A 19,670-nucleotide genomic window follows, 5' to 3' on the forward strand; every position below is an offset into this window, starting at 1 on the left:
TGGGATGAAAGCTGACAGGAGGCACTGGTTGTAATGGGAAAGATAGGCTGGAAGTGGGTGGGCGAGTGTCTTTCCATTGGATGTCAGTGATTAAATGATCTCTTGCTGGATTACTATTCCATATTCTAAATGGGAGATTTTTTAAGCTTCATAAACAAATGCACTCATTTATGAGGGATTAACTGTAATCTCTCTATTTCTATCCTTTTTTCCCCCTGTGCACCTCTCTCTGTTCCCTCTTCTCCCTCTTACTGCTTTGAACTTTCTGATGCACCATGCTGATATAATTAATTTTAGTTTCCCAGTGCTATGATGCTGTCTAACTGCATATCTTATCACATGCGCCTGCTCTTAGCAGACAGGTTACAGGCTGAGAACCCTCTAATTTTTTTTGTTTTAATCAGCAGACAACCACAGTCAGTGTGAGGCAATCACTTAATAGATTACACATTTCTCTCGCTTTATTGACACTTTTCGTCCCCTCTCTTGCTCTGACATGGTACTCGTGTTTCTTTTTTTTTTTACTCTTTTCATTTTTAAAAGGGACTGTTAGCGATCAGTAAAACTGCTAAAACAAAAATAGAGACAGGCACAATGTTTCCCTCACTTAACTTCATCATATACAGTATAAATACAGTATATACACACATGTAAGTTTTACATAAAAAGGCAGCAAGATGAAGATGGTGACTGTGTGCATAAACATAGAAAATTCCTCTCAGTGTTAGTTTTCATGGTTGATGTAATGGTCTGGTGATTTGGTTGGGGACTTGACTTGGATTAATGCAAATGAAGATGTGTACCAGTTCCTGTCTATCAGGTGTGTTCGGGCTCTTACAGCTCATCCTTGCCCCCCGTCACCCTGTCTCTCCCTCTGCTCCTATCCTTTGGTGCTTGGCTTCGTGCATTCCTGGCGGTGTTGGTGCCGCCCTCTGCCTCATCTTTCTCCTTTTTCACCACACTCTGTCCATCTGCAGCCCACAAAGCCTCGGCCTCCTCTCGCTCCTGAGTGGAACAGACAGAAGTAGAGTAATTCACATGAATATATAGATTTTATACACCCACTTTTGTGCAAAAAAAAGCAAAATGTTGATGTAAATAAATTACATTTAACCCCAAAAGAGGGTTTGTATTTTAAATTATTGCACTTTATAGAAATATTCCCAAACCAGTTGTTTTAAATGTTCTTGTTTTTATGACATAAATATTAATGATGAATGATGAAGCTGGTATTCTGTTTGGAGTTTTTCTGAATAGTCACCACTGGTGGCACAGAAATTAGGACTGTAAATTCTCTTCTCATAAAAACTGATTCCTACATAATGAGTGATTGCATAGTTCATATCAAATTTACAATGTATAGACATCGGAGTGCATAAATAGATGTGGCTCCTGATTGATTCATGAATTTTCCAATGAATATACAACATGGTGGGCATAAAGGTCACTGACATGGTATGATTACAGACAGGGAATTGTAAATGACTAAACTTGAATACAACCACCAAATTTGCATCTCCCCCAGCTGATCTCACTCAACACCGGTGTCACAACATCAATAACAATATGACTGCCAGCAACCTCAGGAACAGGCCACTGCTGAGTGTTGTCACAATGCTCACCATGTCCCTGTAAAGCTTCTCCTTTGTAAACCACAGGGCCAGTGAGCACCGCCGGCCATTGGTCACTGCAGTGACCCCATGGGGATTCACTGGACCTGAGGAAAAGCCCACCAGTCGGCCACAGCTGGGTTTGACTTGAGCCTGAAAACATAGATGAGGAGGGAAATAAAATCAAGACAATCAAAACATATGCATATTCATATGCAGGTTTAAAAAAAAATCACGAAAGTGAATGATCTCTGATATCAAACCATGAGATAAAAAGGTTCAAAAGTGACTTACTGTTACTGTCTTGGCATCCCTTTTAGTGAAAAACAACTCTCCACCATCAAAGTTGTCATTCAGGTAAAGAATGGCACTGTGAAGGAAACAGTTTTGAAATGCTTGACAGTGTAAAATAACAGTAACATTTATTTCCCCTTTTCTCCCTTCCTGGTCTCTCTCTATTATTTTTAAAGACTATTCTGTGAAAAAGAGATCACATATTAGGGTAAAATTGCATTTTAATTATTTTGTCTGTATCTCTAAACAAGAAGCAGAGTTTTGACACTACCTGAATTACTAATTACCGAGTAAGATTATTTTTAATACCTCAGATCTCTGTGTATAAATGCTGGTGGTTCCTTCCAGCATTGCTTGGTATCTGGCTCAAGGAGACAGTTGTCAGCATGGACAGGATGAGACAGGTCCAACCTGCCCTCCTGGTCACCTGGCCACACAAAAGCAAACACTTATTTTCAAAACTCTGTGAATTCTGTAGCTGTTTTCAGTCCTAGCAGATTAACCTCCCTTCAGAGAGATATGAATGATGGTGGATGTTACCTGCTATGGCACTGCGGCATACCAGGTGGGCAAAAGAGACATAGAGTCCTGATGGGCTCCTGAAGTAGGAGTGCAGCAGCACTCGAGCTCGTTCACCCAGCTCATGCAACAGCCTCGCATCTGATTGGTTGACCAGGCCATCCTGAGCCAACTGTGCAAGAAGTTAATTGCGTAAAAAAAAACAAACAAACAAACTATTTCATAAATTATGTTCAAACATTTGATCACTTCTGCACTCTATATTAATTTGTATACATGTTTATTATATTATTTCCCTTTCACACACCTTTAAAGCCCTGAGGACAGTGAGTCCTTCAAATGTCTCATGAGGTGTGTGTGGAGACCGCCGTCCCCTGTAACCATCCCCAGCTGATGCTGCAGCCTGTAAGAGTCAAAAAGCCATTGAAGGTGAGAGTGTTTCTGAATGGATCTGAGGCCTGACTCTGAACTTACTGTTGCTAACTGCAGTATTCTGCCACACTCCTTCTCAGTCATGACTCCGTCCAGTACTACACGATTTGTCCCGTTCAAGACCTCATCATCCATGGTGATGGTCACGCCCACCCGAGGTACTGCACCACCTGGAGTCAAACAAACAAGAAAGAATTATAAACTGCTGTAACTGCTGCAGACTTGGAGCGACTAATGTCTTACCTGAAAAAAAGCCACTGTCATCCACTTCTTCCTGCTGCTCTCCCTCTTTTATCTTTTCGTGCACTTTCTCCTTTTCAGCTCTGTAAGTAAACCACAAAAATCCCTCAGCCAATCTTACATTAAATGTAACTGTGACTGAAACACTTTTCTTTCTGTCTGTCTCACCTCCAACTCTCCCTCAGTGATTCAGGTACAACATCTTCTGGAGTCCAAAGATCCTATTTGAGAAACCAGCAAACTCTCTGAGGATAAGTTCTTCTATGTGTGCAACTAAATACTGTATACTTGGTAATTGGTTCTTACTGGGTCTGCGAAACTGAAGTCAAGGTTCTCCATACCAAAATAGAGTAGCTTCTTCTCCTCCAAAGAGTGACTGATGTACTTGGTAATCTCCTGTGAAAAAATTAAGTTGAATTTGTATGAGGATACTGGATAGTGATTCCTTACCTAGTTTTATGGATTAAGAGGGAACATTTTTATTTGACCAAAAATGCCACAGGGATCCTCTCACTGGAGTTTTTACGATTATTTATTCCCATTTCAAGGTAAAGAGAGTTATGGCTTAAGAGATAAAATATCAATTAACTTGGGTCATTATCACCAGAGTGGCGATTTTATGATAAAGTGCTTTGAGTGGTACCTGCGCAGGCTGTATGCCTCGTGACTCTGTGTCTCCCCCTAGTGTCTCAGAGTAGAGCTGCAAGTTGTCTAAAGAGTCCTTGTCAGAGGGGTAAAACAGGAGAAGAGATCGCAGAGTCTGCACTGCTCCACTAATGTCACCAGCTGTCGGGAAGCAGAAATACACAATAAGAAGTAGCGATTAAAACATTGTATTGTTATTGTGCACTAAAGAATCATCATGTTGAGCTTTAAATCCTGACCATTAAACTGTGCAATGTGCAGATGCTCCAGCTGTGTGGGCAGGTAGTCCTCTTGGGCAGAAATCCTTCCAGGTCGCGTGGCTACCTGAGTCACACAGGACTGCCGACATGAGAGCAGGGAAAGAGAAAGAGCTACATGGGAAGAAAAAACAAAACAAAAAACAAGTGCTGTATTTTTTCTTTCTGCCTGTGCCAAAGCAAACATTTAGGCTGCAGTCTGTTTTCTGCTTACCTGCAGCCTTCTCAAACACGCCATCGACACTATCCACTCCTCTGTCGACGGGCAGCCGTTGAGGGGCCACCTCACAGTGCACCCTGCACTCTTCCATCTGCCGTAATGTTTCATTCACACATGCCTTCCATTTTTCTACTGCTTGCACCCAATCAGAGGAGGCCTCATGCTGGACTGCAGCATCATACAAGACCTGTTTTGAATGATTTGAGAAAATTAAAGTTCCACGACAAGCTTTATGAGAAGATAAAATGAAAGACTTCTGTTTAGTTAATTAAAAGATGTATGGAGGTTGTTTTTTGAGATAAGTGGCTCCTGTTGCATGAACCATTTAAGATTATTTTAATCAAAGCTAATCGTGGTGCAACATGTGTTTCCACAGACGAAAAAAAAAAAAAAAAAACTTGTTCAGAGCTCAGAAAATAAAGTTGGGGGAAACAGAAAGATTCTGCTTCTTAGGCCATAGATGTCTCTTCCTAGTTACATCTTCGAAATGTTTTTCGAATATGTTCAGATCAGGAAACCACGCCGGCATAGTGGTTAGCACTCTTGCCCCACAACAGGAAGGTTGTGAATTTGGGGCCGTTCTGTGTGGAGTTTGCATATTCTCTCCATGTCTGCGTGGATTTCCTCCCACCATGCAAAGACACGCATGTCTCGGTCGATTGGTCAATCTAAATTAACCGTAGATCTGAGGGTGGTCGGTTGTTCGTCTCTGTATGTTGGCCCTGCGATGAACTGGCGACCTGTCCAGTGTGTACCAATGCAAGCAGGGATTGGCTCCACCACCTCCCGCAAAAAATGGATAAGCAGTAGAAGATGAATGAATGCTCAGATCAGAGCTAGAGATTGAACAGCTGTTCTCATTCACTGGGCCTAAACAGAGAAGACTACTTTCTAATCATTAGTCTTTTCAACACAAAAAAATATGAGCCACTGAATTAGGGTAAATAAAATCCTAGACACAAAGAAAGTGATAAATTAAAATGGAAAATTTAAATATTAAACTATGGAATGCATTTCCTGTTGAAATCCATCAAGTGCTGCTCCTCACCCAGTGCTTCTCATTCTCAATTTCTCTGTCCTGGAAGGCCTCCTCGGTCACGCCTTCCATCCTCCTGTACTTCTCAATGTTGTTCCTCATCTCTAGGTGACTGGGATTGGCCACAAAGTAGGTATGAGCTGCTGACGCTGCCTTCTGCAGCTTTTCCAACTGATGTGGAAGAACGGAAAACTAAGAATGAAGTTTCTCTAAGAGAGGAGCATTTCTATAAAAGACAATTGTGACCTCAATCACATCTAATCACATCACATCTAAATCAGGTTTAGAGAATCACGGTACCGACATTAAACCTCTGGCCTCTAATTGCAACATTGAAATACGCACATCTACCAGCAGTGATAAGAAAGCACCAATTACTAGGTTGCCACAGGCTATAAAGACTGTGTGACTACTTACCTTGAAATATGTGACCTGCAGGAAGTTGTAAGGGTTGCGAGTGCTGAATTCATATTCTATATCTGAAGAAACAGGGAGCTGCCCTGTAAGAGTGACGGAGCGTCCAACACAGAACTGCAAACACTCAGCTCTCTGCTGCACCCAATCCAAGACCCTGAGGTCCCACAGGCGCCCCTCCTCAGAGTCTAATAATACAGAAAACACAAATAAAATCAGATGGATGCATCTGTGTGAAATGACAAGGCAATTGAGAGATACAATACTGTGTGGACTTTTCTGCCTGTTTACCTCCTTCATAGGGGGAAAAAGCAGAAGGAAAAGAAAAATACACTCTGCTGGCCACTGAGGACTACAAACATGTATCAGGCATACTGTGAGGAGGGGTGACAAATGATCACGACCCCAGTGAAAGAGGTCAGCAGGCAGTGAGGGACCACAGGCATGACGAAGTGCTGACACTTTATCTTATTGCTGACTGTATCATCCAGATGTAGATTTGATTCATTTCACTGACTAATAATTGACAATTAACCAAGACCACAGTATGAAGTGCCTATACAGGAGCGCACACACGTTATAGTTGCCACTTTATTTCTTACCCAGCTTGGAGACCGCCTCTCTGCCTGCTGCCTCACACTCATCGTGACACTGCCTGCGGACTCTGTGCAGGGACTCTTTGGTCACGATGGACTTCTCCAGCAGCTCGGCAGCTTTGGCCCACTGCTCGCTGAAGTAAGCTCGGACTCCGCTGTAATACAGGAAATCATACGGCTGCAGCTGAGCGCCGCCGCCTGAAGTGAGTGCGGCGAGAGATCCGGGAATAACCAAATGAAACGCCACGTATACAGCGAAGTGGACGGGGAGCCGCGCCATCATCCGAGGAGGCGAAGCTAGGAGGCTAGGAGGCGAGGAGCAGGGGAGGAGGGACTACTGAAGTATTTGGGGAGGGAAGGAGGCTAATCCAGAAAGTTTCCTCGGAGTCCGTTCCGCTTCGCTGCCGCCCTCTCGATAACATCCCCGGGTGCTCATTCGGTTGGCTTACATCGAGCTAATCTGAATTTATTTTTCTCTAACTAACTAACGCTACAGGACTTTAAAGGGGTTTTGCTCATCCACTGACAGGTCGGTGCAGTTCCGGTCTGTGGCCGCGAGAGGCAGCCGTTAGTTCGGTTCAACTGACGTTACCGTAAATATACGGATAAAAAGGCTGGAACGGCCTCATTATCTGCACCATTGGTTATATAAAAAACAGTTTATCCAATGTACCATAAGGTGTAAGTAAAACAATAAAACAACACAACAAACGTTAGAACTAAACCTTGACTGTCTGTTTATTCCCAGAACCAGTATCTCAAATTACCCCTGTGAGAGTATTCTTAAATATTAAAGAAAGTCAGGGTGAATACCATCGAACAGCAGATTTTTATGCAATTTCCACACCAAGCTTTTCAAATCTAATGCGTAATTATCTATTGCGTAGTGAATTAAGTATTCATGTGCTGTCCTGAAATTTCCTGACACCAAACCATTTGTACTTCCTTACAAGTAAATCCTGCACTGATAAATTGGACTTACAGAAGTACAATAACCTGGAATTATTAAAATGGCTCAAAATAAAAACACAAACATGGCTGACAGTCAGTCTAAATCAATTAAGCCTATGTGCAACAAAAAAAAAAAATAATCTCAGTTGTACCCTGTAAAAGTAGCTCCATGTCGCTCACAAATAAAGTGGCTGGAAATATTCAACAAATTACACATACATCGTTGTAAATGTGCTGTCTTCATGTGAATAAACGAATCGCTAATCGATGAATTAATCGATTCCCCTCATGTGGGGTGTTCGATGACCTAGCTTTTATCAGGTACGGATACTCTATAGACTACGGTAGCGAGCCGCACTCAGATGGTCAGGCCTTCGCTCCACACCGGCCAGCGCCTCATGATTCATTCAGCCGAGCACCAACACCAGAGGACGGGCTAGACAACGGACACTCTTCCGAGCCGGGGAATCGAGAGGCTTGGGGTCCAAATAGAGGAACAAGTGTCCCACTAAAAGGCAGAACTAGCTCGTTCGTCATGGCGGATGTTGGTGAGGTTTTGATGTCGGTTTTGTCCACAATTCGGGTTCCGAAGCCCGGGGACCGCGTCCACAAAGACGAATGCGCCTTGTCATTTTCCTCGCCGGTGAGCCATCTTCCTTTACAAACCGTAACAACAGCTTATAAACAGTGTTGTTTAATTTCTCCCTCCCTCTCGCCACCTCCTGTTTTTTTTTTTATCTAATCTAACGTTATGTCAGCACAGTCCTACTTAGGCGCACTGGCTTCCGAGATTTTCCGCTTTTAACTAACTAGCAAGCTAGCATCAAGCTAAGCTAATAATGCACTGTAATTGGAAATTAGCTGCCTTAGCTTGTTAGCCAGCTATCTTAGTGTAACGGGGTATGCTGTCAAACAAGCTAGCAAGCTGACTTAGTGGTCTTTGTAGTCACAACTGTTGCAAGGCTCGTCGTAATTCAGCCCATAATAATAACTCTGTCTTTACAGTTGCATTTCCCTTGCATTGAAGTAACATCAGGCAATGTTAGTTAAATTGTGAGCGTTAGCAGGCAGATTATGGAGCTAATTGGTTATAATATAGGAACTGATGTTTTGCATTTTTACATTTCCTTCGGACCCCCCCCCCCCCAAGTTTTGTGTCACAATATAGCGTTTAGGACGGGCATCGTTTAACACTGTTTCCTCTGTACAGGAAAGTGAAGGAGGCCTGTATGTGTGCATGAACAGTTTCCTGGGATTTGGCAGTCAGTATGTGGACAGGCACCATGCTCGGTCTGGCCAGAGGGCTTACCTGCACATCACCCGAACTCGTAAGGCCAAGGTGGGCTCTTATTTCTACTCTTTGATTTAATATCTTAAGAAAATGAAGTATTCCACATCCTCCATTAACATATTTGTCAGCTCACACTGATGTTGCATGCTATCACCACAGAAGGAAGATGACAATAACTCTGGATCTGGTCACCCGCCTAAGAAAAAGCCCACTAGACTTGCCATCGGTGAGTCCCAAAAGGAACATTTACACACACATTTTGATTCTGATATTATATACAGTCGTCCCCTTTTGAGGATGACCCACATCTACCTCCAATCTTGATTCTGGTTTGTCCAGGGATTGAAGGTGGCTTTGATGTGGAGCAGGAACAGTATGAGGAGGATGTAAAGGTGGTCATTTTACCTGACAGACAGGAAGTGACATCAGAAGATTTGACAACCATGCCTGATGTTGTGAAAGAGCGGGTGAGATATCCTGGTTGTTTTCTGGCTGGATAAATGTTATTTTTCTGTTAAGGTTCTTTCAGGGTTATCACCATGGGAGTAATGTACCTTGGATTTTGCATTTGATATTGGTGCCACTGAGCAAATTGGCAAATATAAAATTTTTAGAAAATAAAACAGTAAATCAAATCAAGTGATGACTAAATACAGGGATAAACAGTAACAACGTATAATAAACATTTTCACTTTCAGGGTGCAAATAGTTCAGAAGTTTTGTCATGACCTTTTTGACAGATCAAATTGGTTCATGTGTATTCATTTTCCATCACTTAAGGTGTCCCTCTCGATGGCGGGTATCATGGCAGCTGACTCAGTGTCTCACACCTTACAAGTTCAACAGTGGGATGGAGAGGTGCGACAGGAGTCGAAACATGCCGCTGACCTTAAACAGCTTGATAATGGAGTCAAGATCCCTCCCAGGTAAGAAATTAGGTTACAAGTGAAAATAAACAAAATAAATGTACTATGCATTTTCTGATAAATCCAAAATTTTCCATCTGAGGAGTGTTGTTTTGTGTCATTGCTCCTTATCTAATTTAGTTTAGACATTTCCAAAGCATTGCTGCTCTGATATTGTACTTCAAATTATTAAAGAAAACTGCACACTTTTTGAGGCTACGATTCGATTCAAAATAAATTTTTGATTCAAAATGATTTGATTCATAATGATTTCTGCTTCAATCTATAGGTGTGCAAAGGATCTTCATGATCTACTCCAGTCTGCTTTGCAAGCCAGAATGGCAAATGGAGACATTAAAGTGTCTTTTTCTTTTTTCATATCTTTTTCACATTTATCCATGCTTAGATGGAATTGTTGCATAAAAGCAATATCACATATTGCTTAAGTTACAAAAATAAAAGTTTCTCTTTATAAAAGGAAATAGTGCCGTTAAACATGGGTTCCCAAAGTGCTTAATCCTCATTTTGCAAACCTTGCACACTGTGAAGCTGTGAAGTCTCCCCGGGCAGAGACTAGAGACTAGACCAGAGACTGGACCCCACTAGAGACTAGACCAGACCAGAGACTGCACCCCTGCAGAGAGTAGCACCTAGATGAGACACCGGACCTGCCCTCCAGAGACTAGACTGAGGGCTGGACCCCGGTCCTTTTTTTTTTTTCTTTCTTTCTTTCTTTTCCCCCCGCTTCCTCTCGGAATAAAAAGTAATATATTTGTCGGGAAAATTCTCTGAGGGGGTCACTAATAATGCACGCCTCCCACCAGGGAAGCCAGTGTGCTAAGTTCTAAGTCCGTCACTGAGCTCAACACAAAGAGGTTGACTATCATGTAATTCAATGGAGATGTCAGTAATCGGTGGATGGGGATAGAAGAAATTTTCACCAAAGTTGTGGGACATATGTTTCATTGTTTTGTTTTTGCTTAAATGTGTTGAAGCATTAAAGTTTTCAGTTATAATTGAAGAACTGTCTATACTTCATGACTTAAAATACTGTCACTGAGTTCAATTTGTGAATATGGGAAAAATTTAAACAGAATTTGGGGAAAAAATAAAATGGATTTTATCGGGCTCTAGGTAAAAAACAAAATGAGTCAAAATCTTTGCCTTCAATGACGACGGGGCTGCTTGAATCTCTTTCCCCATTATTGTAGTCTCCTCCTTGTTTTGGTGCTTACCGTGCATGTGTATGATATTTAAGATAAAGATATTTACTGAAAAGGGGGACAGCCCTAGTTTCTTTACATGCCGTTAAAAACCCAAGTCGAGTTGGTTTATTGTGAGGAGCATGTTCAGGCAGCAACACTTTAACACTTCTGCAATACTTTATTAATGCCATTGTGTCTCTTATGATACAAATCTAGGACTGATGTAGCTGATGTAGTTCAGTTTTGTTCTTAGAAGCCTGCAAGATCTTCAAAGCAGTGTTGCTGCAATGTTTTCTTACTTCATTTCAGTGGCTGGCGGTGTGAGGTTTGTGACCTCCAGGAGAATATTTGGATGAACCTGACGGACGGCAAAGTGCTGTGTGGTCGCAGATATTTTGATGGCTCTGGGGGCAACAACCATGCCCTTCTTCACTTCCAAGAGACAGGATATCCGCTTGCTGTCAAACTTGGAACCATCACTCCCGATGGAGCAGGTAAGCAGATGGCATGACCATATTTCTGTGGTGAACATCATTAATTTAAATTCAATCAAAAGTGCAATATGGCCAAATGCAATGGCCTGGTCTTAGAGCCAGCAAAAATGCCATCTCAACTGAGGTTGCAAATCGCAATCTCACTATTAGTAAATTCGGTAATTCAATTTTATTTTTTATTTTATACCCCTTTTTTTATATCATGCAACAAAAGTAAAATATCTAATATATAGATCATTTTGCGTGAAGCCTGGTGAATCTCCCGTCAGTAGATATAAATAACCTCCATGCTCAATGTCCATTTTTCTGAAACTTACTTCCTTATTGCTTTTGTTTGACATCACTGTTTTCTACATATACATTTAGATGTGTATTCCTATGATGAGGATGACATGGTATTGGATTCCAAGTTACCAGAGCACTTGGCTCACTTTGGCATTAACATGATGACCATGGAGAAGGCAAGTTGAAGCTGTTTCTCTGCTGTTTTGAATCTGTGTTATCATTTAACACTATGAAGCTGCAACTTTCATACTACTGCTTTACTGTATTCAACATCTGATCAAGCTTTCTTAGATGGGATTAATGCTCAGACCTTTGGCTAAATTTATCAGACTCCATTTGTAAAGTAGAGATATTGGACCCCCCCCCCCCCCCCCCCCCCCCCCCCCTCCGTTGGCAGGCATCCAGACAGTTATTGCTGGCTCTGCCTAATACGGCAGACAATGATTACTTTTTATTACTAAGCGGTCAAAAATACAGCTGCGGTGTTAGAGAGCCAATAAATTTGAAAATTAATATTGTTGAATTGGTTGACCTTTCTTTCTGTTTCCCGTGATTTTTTTTTTCCTTGCAGCACTCTGTCATTGTAGACCTAAAATGTATTGTTACACTTTTATTACTAATGGACTGATAATGCAGTCATCTCTCTCCTTGTGTTGTTGACTTTAACGGCATACTTGTCCCTACATTCCCCAGTTTCAGATGCTTTCCTCAAAACGTGTCTCTTTCTGACATCATGCTCCCGTTCATTGATTTTCCTCTTAAGCAGCATGCAGGCTTTTGTCAAGCCTGATCTCTTTACCACTCACTGTGTACTCAATTGCTATTTCATGTCTTGCTAATGTATTGCTGCATGCACTTAATGATACACTGACAGGGGGTAGAGGAAAAGTGCCATAATGTAGCGAAAGACAAAATGCAGCACCTACTGCAATGATGATGTGCTTTGTCGTTTCTTGTCATCTGTCTAATGTGCATTGCTAATTTTACCATCATGCTTAAAACGTGTGTGATGGCAGCAGCAACGATTTTCATTTGGATCATTCATTTCCTTATACCTTTGACCTCTCTGCTGTTAGACTGAGCGGACAATGACAGAGCTGGAGATTGCTGTGAACCAGCGTGTGGGGGAGTGGGAGGTCATTCAGGAGTCGGGGACCACCCTCCGTCCCCTGTTTGGCCCCGGCCTGACAGGCATGAAGAACCTGGGCAACAGCTGCTACCTCAACTCTGTCATGCAAGTGCTCTTCACAGTTCCAGACTTCCAGAGCAAGTCAGTACCCTGTTTTTTCCTCAATGCCTTCATCCACCAGGCCCCTTAATTTCATAATGTTGACCATGCCAGTTTGAGTAGTAAAGAATCATCGTCATTGCAGCAGTAGAGGTGAAGTTGTTATTATTAGGCTACTTGATCATTTCTGAACTTTAAAGCTTTCCATCTAGCTTTAACATTAAAAAACTGTATGCCAAGAATAAGTGTCATACCCTTTTAATATTCCTTCCAGATATGTTTCTAACATCGACAAGATTATTGATGAAGCTCCTAGTGATCCCACCCAGGACTTCAAAACACAAGTGTGAGTGTCTGAACGTTATGCTTTGTTAGTTTTTAAGACAACCTCTTGTTTTAATGTTAAATGACCACCAACACCCCTTGGTGGTAAAACTGGAACATTTAATGTATGTTGGACAGTTATTGTTGCTCTCCATTATTGTGGTAAGGATGAAACTGTCATATTAACACTTGACCTAGAGTCATTATGTTTCAGGAGAAAGGAGAGTTTCTTCTCTGTCTCATCTTAACTGAAAGAGCCTTTCATTTCATTTCATTGTGAAAACGAAAGTGAAACATTACACTCGGTGGCCTACTTTGCCCATGCAACCTGACCTGTTCTGCTCTTATTGAAAGTTAATGTACAATACTCAGGTGTATTGCAGTAAGTTGTATTTTAAGTAATATTAAATTTTTTCTTAAAATAAATCTGTTACAGGCACAAGGTATGCACATTGCCTCTGAATAGTCTTTTCTTTTTTTGCTAGACAAAAACTTATTTATTGCCACCAGAGAGGAGAGCATCTACTGTGATGAGACATTCCCCAAATCCCAAAATACATCTAGGCCAACATCCAAATCCTCCTCCTGTGTGAGGCTGTGGTATATTGTTGGATGTGCAGTGATGTCAGCTTTGTTTGTTTACCACAGAGCCAAGCTTGGATACGGTCTGTTGTCAGGAGAGTATTCCAAACCAGCACTAGACCCTGGAGATGAAAATGGTGCATCTGAACCCAGGGTGAGAGGAAGCAATCAGTCATGGTGGATTTATAAAGTCTTAGTTTTCACTGATATCCATGACACATTTGGGTTTTACCTAATTTTAGCTCTTGCCATTGACAAATCACACTGTTCCTGCTTTGTTTACAGGGAGACCAAACTGGCATAGCACCGCAAATGTTTAAAGCACTTGTAGGACGGGGCCACCCAGAGTTCTCCACCAATCGACAACAGGATGCTCAGGAGTTTTTATTGCACTTCATAAATATGGTGGAGGTAAAGAAACTTTCTGCCTTTGTTTCTTTTTTGGTCCCCAGATTTCCTATCATAAAATAATTTCTTCCCATTACCACAGAGAAACTGTCGCTCTGGGCCCAACCCTTCTGAAGCATTCAGGTTCCTGGTGGAGGAGAGGATTGTGTGTCAGCAATCACAGAAAGCCAAGTACACGCAGCGGGTAGATTACATAGTTCAGCTGCCTGTCCCCATGGACCAGGCCACCAATACAGGTGACGTCCCAGGATATATTTTCCATGTTTATCCACCCTGACCTTTACCCATCACGTTGGGTGTAGAGCACAGGGCAGAAAAAAAGACTACTTTTTTTAATATCGCTAATATTTGGCCAGTAGAAGTAAATTTGTTGATCGCAATCGTTTGACCTGGCAGTAATCATTTTGCTTAGTTGTAGAAATGGTTTCCATTGATCTCTATAAAAACGACTGGATGAAACTAACAAATGTCATATTTCCGTTGCTATTTGCACGTTATTTTTCACAGTTGCAATATAGATATTGTGTCAGCCAGTTAAAAATATATAAAATGCTGATATCTGAATATTTTGTATAAAAACGTATTTGTTAAAGACAGCTTAAATATTGCTCTTATTACAATTAAGATATTTACTGAGTGACGCAGTTTACAGATTGAAAAATGTACGTATTGATATATCATTATGGATTGAATGTAAACTTAACTTTTGTATTTTTGCTGATATTAGCTGACTTATTTAGCTCCTTTAAGCTAAGATGGACCAATATGACTGCTTTTTGGCCATTTCGTAGTTTGAGCGATTTTGCTTAGTGGTGCCAGGTTTTGCTTTGTTTTGTTTTGGTTTTTTTTGTTTGTTTTTTTTATAGTTTTTCCAACAATTTGCATTTCTGTAACAGAAGAGCTCCAGGAGGCAGAGCGCCGCCGTGAGGAGGGGGATTCATCAGCCCCTACAGTGCGCGCACAGATCCCCTTCACAGCTTGCATGGCTGCCCTCAGTGAACCAGAGATCCTCACAGACTTCTGGAGTTCTGCCGTGCAAGCCAAGACTACTGCTACCAAGTACGTGGCAAGACAGCGAATTAAATGACTGAACAAGATTAATTGGAACAAATTTTAAGATGTATTTGTTAATGTCAGCTCTTGTCTCATTTGGCAGAACAACTCGCTTTGCCTCTTTCCCCGACTACTTGGTTATCCAGATTAAGAAGTTTACCTTTGGCCTTGACTGGGTGCCCAAGAAATTGGGTGAGAAAAAATATAGTTATATATTTGTGTTTCATAGACAGATATTTTTGTATTGATGTACTTAAATTTTAAGACCATGGTAAAGTCTGCAGGGTTTCCTGAAATGCATGCATGTTATAAATATGTCATTTAGCAGTTATTATATACTGGAGCACTTACATGGTTCTACACTACTCTACATAACTCTACATCAGCGCTAATCAATATTAGTAATCTTGGAAAGCGTCCTGATGGTCAAAGAAATATGAAATGGCTGAATTAAAATGAGAAATCTACGTTTGTGGCCATGAAATTACTCTCTTTAATTTACTAGTAGAGTCAGTAAAATACTCTCAAATGACTTTCCTAAGCATGTGTTGCCAAATACATTTTTTTGCCCTGAGAAACTTGCAGTATTTCCACCATAGGGGTCAAGGATACATTAGTGAATTTAGCCACATAGATTTTGTTTTGTTTTAATATACAAAATTAATAGGAAAGCCAGTAGGAGTAGGACATTTCTCTTATTTTATTACATTTTCCTTTATTTTATTACTCTTAATTTATATTTTAATAAAAAAAAAAAAAATTAATTAAAGTTTGAATAGCCATTTCCAGGTTGTTGTTTCTGTGAGTCTGCGCGTATTCATGTAAATTATACTCAACTTCCCACACTGTGCCTCTGGTTGGCTTTCATACCTTTGAGTAATGCTAGGTGGCACCAATGTCTTCTTTGCTTGCAATGAAAATTGTACTTTGATGGTTTCATGTCTTCACGGTGTGTGTTTCTGGAGGGGATTAAATTTAATAATGAATCTCCGTAATTTTTCAGTACAGGAAAACAGTGGGCTTAATTAATAGCAAATTTCTCTTCACCTTGCCCAAAATATATCATGTCGTTTTACATGAATACTTTCAACAATAAACATAAAAGGTAACACATTTGGTCTTTAGTCAAAGTAGCTTTGGCAGCCAAAGATTGATTTATTAATTCATTCCCGTGCAGACGTGAGTATTGATGTTCCTGATACCCTGGACCTGAGTGCACTATGTGCGACCGGCCAGCAGCCAGGGGAGGAGCTTCTACCAGAGGTGGCCCCGCCCCCACTCATGACCCCCGATGTGGAGGTTAAAGGTATCCTGGGTTTCCATGGCAACGACGAAGACGACTCACTCTACTCCCCACTGCTGTGTCAGTCTGTCTGTCATTTCTGCCCTTTTCTTCTTCTTTTGTGACACTCTTATTTCTCCACCCTTGTTTCCTCCTTTTTTACGTTTCTGTCTTTTGTTTTCACGAGTCCCTCTCTTGCCTTTTTTTTTTTTTTTTTTTTTTTTTTTTTTTTAATTATTTTGCATCGTGTGAGGTTGTTTTAGTTTCTTTTGAAATGAAAGAGGCTATATTTTTATGGTTCTGTTTTGTACTATATGAGTTGTTCCTACCTATCTGCACGCCATTTTATATTTTAATTTCTCTGAAAACCTTGTTATAACTCAGGAAATCGTCAAAGAAACAAAAACAAGAACATAGGTGTTATTCGTTTTGTAAATAATCTTTTTCCACTAACAAGGAAAACAACATTTTCTACAAACTACATCCAACTAATTCAACCCCTTTGTTTCACACACTCAGCTCCAGTCCTTGATGACTCCACTGTGTCTCAGTTATGTGAAATGGGATTCCCACTGGAGGCCTGCAGAAAAGCAGTGTATTACACTGGGAACACTGGAATCGATGCTGCCATGAACTGGATCATGAGCCATATGGATGACCCAGGTGTGTAGGATTTCACCAAGTAGCATTGTCATCTTCGTCAGTTCGTCAATGATCTTTTCGGTCATCATATTCCTGCTCTCTCTCTGTCATCGGCAAAAGACTTCTCAGCCCCCCTGGTGTTGCCAGGCTGCAGCTCTGGTCCTGGGACCACTCCCACAGAGAGCCTTTCAGAAGAACACCTGGCAACCATCGTCTCCATGGGCTTCAGCCGAGACCAAGCAACCAAAGCACTTCGAGCCACGGTTAGAATCAAACTTCTTCCAGCTAGAGATGGGGATTTGCCTAATTTCACAGGCCACTAGGCTAAAAATATAACCATGCCAATACAGCCACAGCTGCCTCTTTTAATTTAAATAGTTATTTGAAGTTTCCTTATCATTCTCGGAGACGCAAATGTTTGTTTTTATGCTTCACTGAAACCATTAGCAGGATTTCACTTAAAGCTGCATAAAGCCATGCTGACTGATGTCTTTATCTTCTGGAATTTTTGGGATGTGCAAAAATAATTTACATTGCTAGTGCAGTTTTGCCTAATTATCTGAATGTACTAGTATATGAGTTGGTGAGAAACAGAAGGACTAAGTACACTGTATCACAAAGACTGAGGACTGAGAGTGTGGAAAAGAATGGTCCGATAGTATGAGATAACTAACCTAAGATTTCTGGAGCGTTCAGATACTTATGAAAGCTTAATTTAGGTTAGATAAATTGTTCCCACTTAGCCACGAAGCGTTCCATTTTCATCAGCAAACTAGTTCACCAAAGAGCTGCAGGTGCTAGTTGGAGTGAAAGTTCTTCAAGTATTACAACGCAAACTGCATCATGTGGCAAACATGTACTATTCGTTTTACAGTTACTCTACAATTTGATGGTTTCATTCATGACAAAAGCTGTCTTTGGCCTTTTAACTTCAAATTGGAATCCTCACAAAAAATATCTGACCTCACCTGTCATTGTTTTACAGAGTAATGTCCTGGACCGAGCAGTGGACTGGATCTTCTCCCACCTGGATGATCTGGAGTCTATGGATGTGTCTGAAGGAGGCCGCTCAGCAGCAGAGAGCGAGGGCAGGGAGCCTCCCCCTGGGCCTCGTGTCAGAGATGGACCAGGCAGTAAGTCAGAAAGCAAGGAAGGAGGCCCTCAGAATGCGTCCTTAATTTTCATATTTTATAATGAGTATCAGGTATTTTATAATTATAATTGAAAGTGTTTTGTCATTTTTATCCAGAGTATGAGCTGTTTGCATTCATCAGTCACATGGGCACGAGCACAATGTGTGGCCACTATGTCAGTCACATCAAGAAGGATCAGCAGTGAGTGTTATTTATTTATATGTCTACAACAAATGATTTACTTTCTGCTTTCTAACTATTTCATAATGACGGGAAATGTAATGGAGTAGGTGGGTGTATGGTCATACAGCAGGGGGCACTATACTCCTCGTCTGGTCTTAACAATAAACCGTTTGCTACAGCTGCTGCTCTGAACATCCTGTAAAATGATAATCTTTCATAATAGTAATATTATTTTGTAATTTAATGATAGAAAGTGTTCAATTTGTACTGACTTCTCCTTCTTCAACATGGTAAATAACCACAATGTCATCTAATGTCATGATGATATTTGTTTGTTCATAGCAAATGTTTCCTCTCTGTTTCTTAGGTGGGTCATCTTCAACGATCAAAAGGTGTGTGCTTCAGAGAAACCTCCCAAAGACTTGGGATACCTCTACTTCTACCGGAGAGTGGCTGAATGAGGCAGAGGAGTTTTCCACTTGGGGTGATGGAGAAGAAATGCGGACGCTACCACAAAAACACAAGACAGCATTCATAGTCGCACCCCACCAAGCTCTTGCAAATGTCCTGGCACGCTTCACAACTGACAAGTGTAAATAAATCTCTCAGATTGCATATGTACACAGTGAAAGAAATTGGTGCAGATATGTACAGATGAGGTCAGGGGTGGGGGATGTCTTTTGATGCACTGATTCTATTATTCACGAAGACAATTTTGATGAATAAAACTGCGAAGCATCTAAAATCTGTTAAAAATTTGTTCGAGGTTTTATTCAGCAAATGTATTCAGATAATTCAGAAAACCTACTTCCTGTAATAAACCACAAGACTTTAGCTCTGAAGTCTATTCTCTCCGTATTAACAGGTTTTCTGAAGTGTTGCCATTAATCCATGTTCCGACTATTGACTTCTACTGCCGTCAGTAGCCACTGCCTCTCCCAATCAAATTATTGCTTCCAGCTCCCTCTTCTTCTGGCTGCAGCTTGGTCTCCTCGCTTAAATTGGCCACCACCTGCTCCTCCACCTGGTTCAGTGAGGACACGAGACAGTTCAACATCTGCTGTAAGAGGAAATAGGTGAAACGATAAATAGTTGAAATGTGTGTTGCAAAAAAATAAAATGGGGTAAAAAAAAAAACAAAACACCAAATCAACTTGTTTTTGTTAAGTTAGATGGGAGGGGGGGGGTCTCTGGATGATTGGTAATTTTTTTTTTTCCAGTTTTTATTTTGCAAACAAATTCTTTGTTACTTATGCTGTGACAAATAAAGAATTGTCTTACCGTCATTTCTATTGTCGAGTAAGTTTGTTTTTCATTTCCCTTTTTAATAAGTTTGACATGAATAATGATGGGCTATGAAACTTTCAAGCCACTATAGAAGTTTACTCTAACTCCTAAACTTAGTTTGTAAGCACGTGAAACAAAGAGCAAATCCCACAGC

General features: G+C 41.0%; 2 protein-coding genes across 5 annotated transcripts; one reads left to right on the forward strand and one right to left on the reverse strand.

The window, feature by feature from the left end:
• Positions 1-439: 439 nt before the first annotated feature.
• Positions 440-6,821, reverse strand: p3h3 (prolyl 3-hydroxylase 3). The gene is made up of 16 exons (XM_029503968.1): positions 6,270-6,821; positions 5,671-5,855; positions 5,266-5,424; positions 4,212-4,404; positions 3,980-4,111; positions 3,739-3,881; positions 3,402-3,491; positions 3,264-3,316; positions 3,099-3,178; positions 2,898-3,025; positions 2,731-2,826; positions 2,445-2,595; positions 2,214-2,331; positions 1,905-1,980; positions 1,623-1,763; positions 440-1,005 (listed from the first exon to the last, which is right to left on the reverse strand). The coding sequence occupies exons 1-16, from the start codon at positions 6,544-6,546 to the stop codon at positions 835-837; spliced, it is 2,193 nt and encodes a 730-aa protein (XP_029359828.1). The 5' UTR covers positions 6,547-6,821; the 3' UTR covers positions 440-834.
• Positions 6,822-7,587: 766 nt separating this feature from the next.
• On the forward strand, positions 7,588-19,366 carry usp5 (ubiquitin specific peptidase 5 (isopeptidase T)). Of its 4 annotated transcripts, none has more exons than XM_029503953.1 (20): positions 7,588-7,857; positions 8,425-8,553; positions 8,665-8,731; positions 8,845-8,972; positions 9,286-9,431; positions 10,925-11,109; positions 11,476-11,570; positions 12,471-12,664; positions 12,897-12,968; positions 13,595-13,682; positions 13,814-13,939; positions 14,019-14,172; positions 14,833-14,995; positions 15,093-15,181; positions 16,167-16,352; positions 16,791-16,934; positions 17,034-17,176; positions 17,899-18,046; positions 18,163-18,247; positions 18,597-19,366. In XM_029503953.1, the coding sequence occupies exons 1-20, from the start codon at positions 7,750-7,752 to the stop codon at positions 18,688-18,690; spliced, it is 2,544 nt and encodes an 847-aa protein (XP_029359813.1). In that variant the 5' UTR covers positions 7,588-7,749; the 3' UTR covers positions 18,691-19,366. The 4 variants fall into 4 exon arrangements, with proteins under 4 accessions (XP_029359813.1, XP_029359815.1, XP_029359814.1 ...); XM_029503955.1 differs by having other exon boundaries at positions 16,167-16,295; XM_029503954.1 differs by having other exon boundaries at positions 8,668-8,731; positions 16,167-16,364.
• The last annotated feature ends 304 nt before the right edge of the window (positions 19,367-19,670 follow it).

The sequence above is a fragment of the Echeneis naucrates genome, chromosome 6, assembly GCF_900963305.1.
Source record: "Echeneis naucrates chromosome 6, fEcheNa1.1, whole genome shotgun sequence".
Taxonomy (NCBI): domain Eukaryota; kingdom Metazoa; phylum Chordata; class Actinopteri; order Carangiformes; family Echeneidae; genus Echeneis; species Echeneis naucrates.

Bases quoted from the DNA above. Each gene is read 5' to 3' on its own strand.
- p3h3 (XM_029503968.1), bottom strand. From the start codon at position 6,546: ATGATGGCGCGGCTCCCCGTCCACTTCGCTGTATACGTGGCGTTTCAT. The intron at 3,026-3,098 runs GTAAGACATTAG...GTTTGACTCCAG, and splicing joins TGACAGTGGCTTTTTTTCAG to GTGGTGCAGTACCTCGGGTG. The intron at 2,827-2,897 runs GTAAGTTCAGAG...TGACTCTTACAG, and splicing joins GAATACTGCAGTTAGCAACA to GCTGCAGCATCAGCTGGGGA.
- usp5 (XM_029503954.1), top strand. From the start codon at position 7,750: ATGGCGGATGTTGGTGAGGTTTTGATGTCGGTTTTGTCCACAATTCGG. The intron at 8,973-9,285 runs GTGAGATATCCT...CCATCACTTAAG, and splicing joins CTGATGTTGTGAAAGAGCGG to GTGTCCCTCTCGATGGCGGG. The intron at 18,047-18,162 runs GTAAGTCAGAAA...ATTTTTATCCAG, and splicing joins TGTCAGAGATGGACCAGGCA to AGTATGAGCTGTTTGCATTC.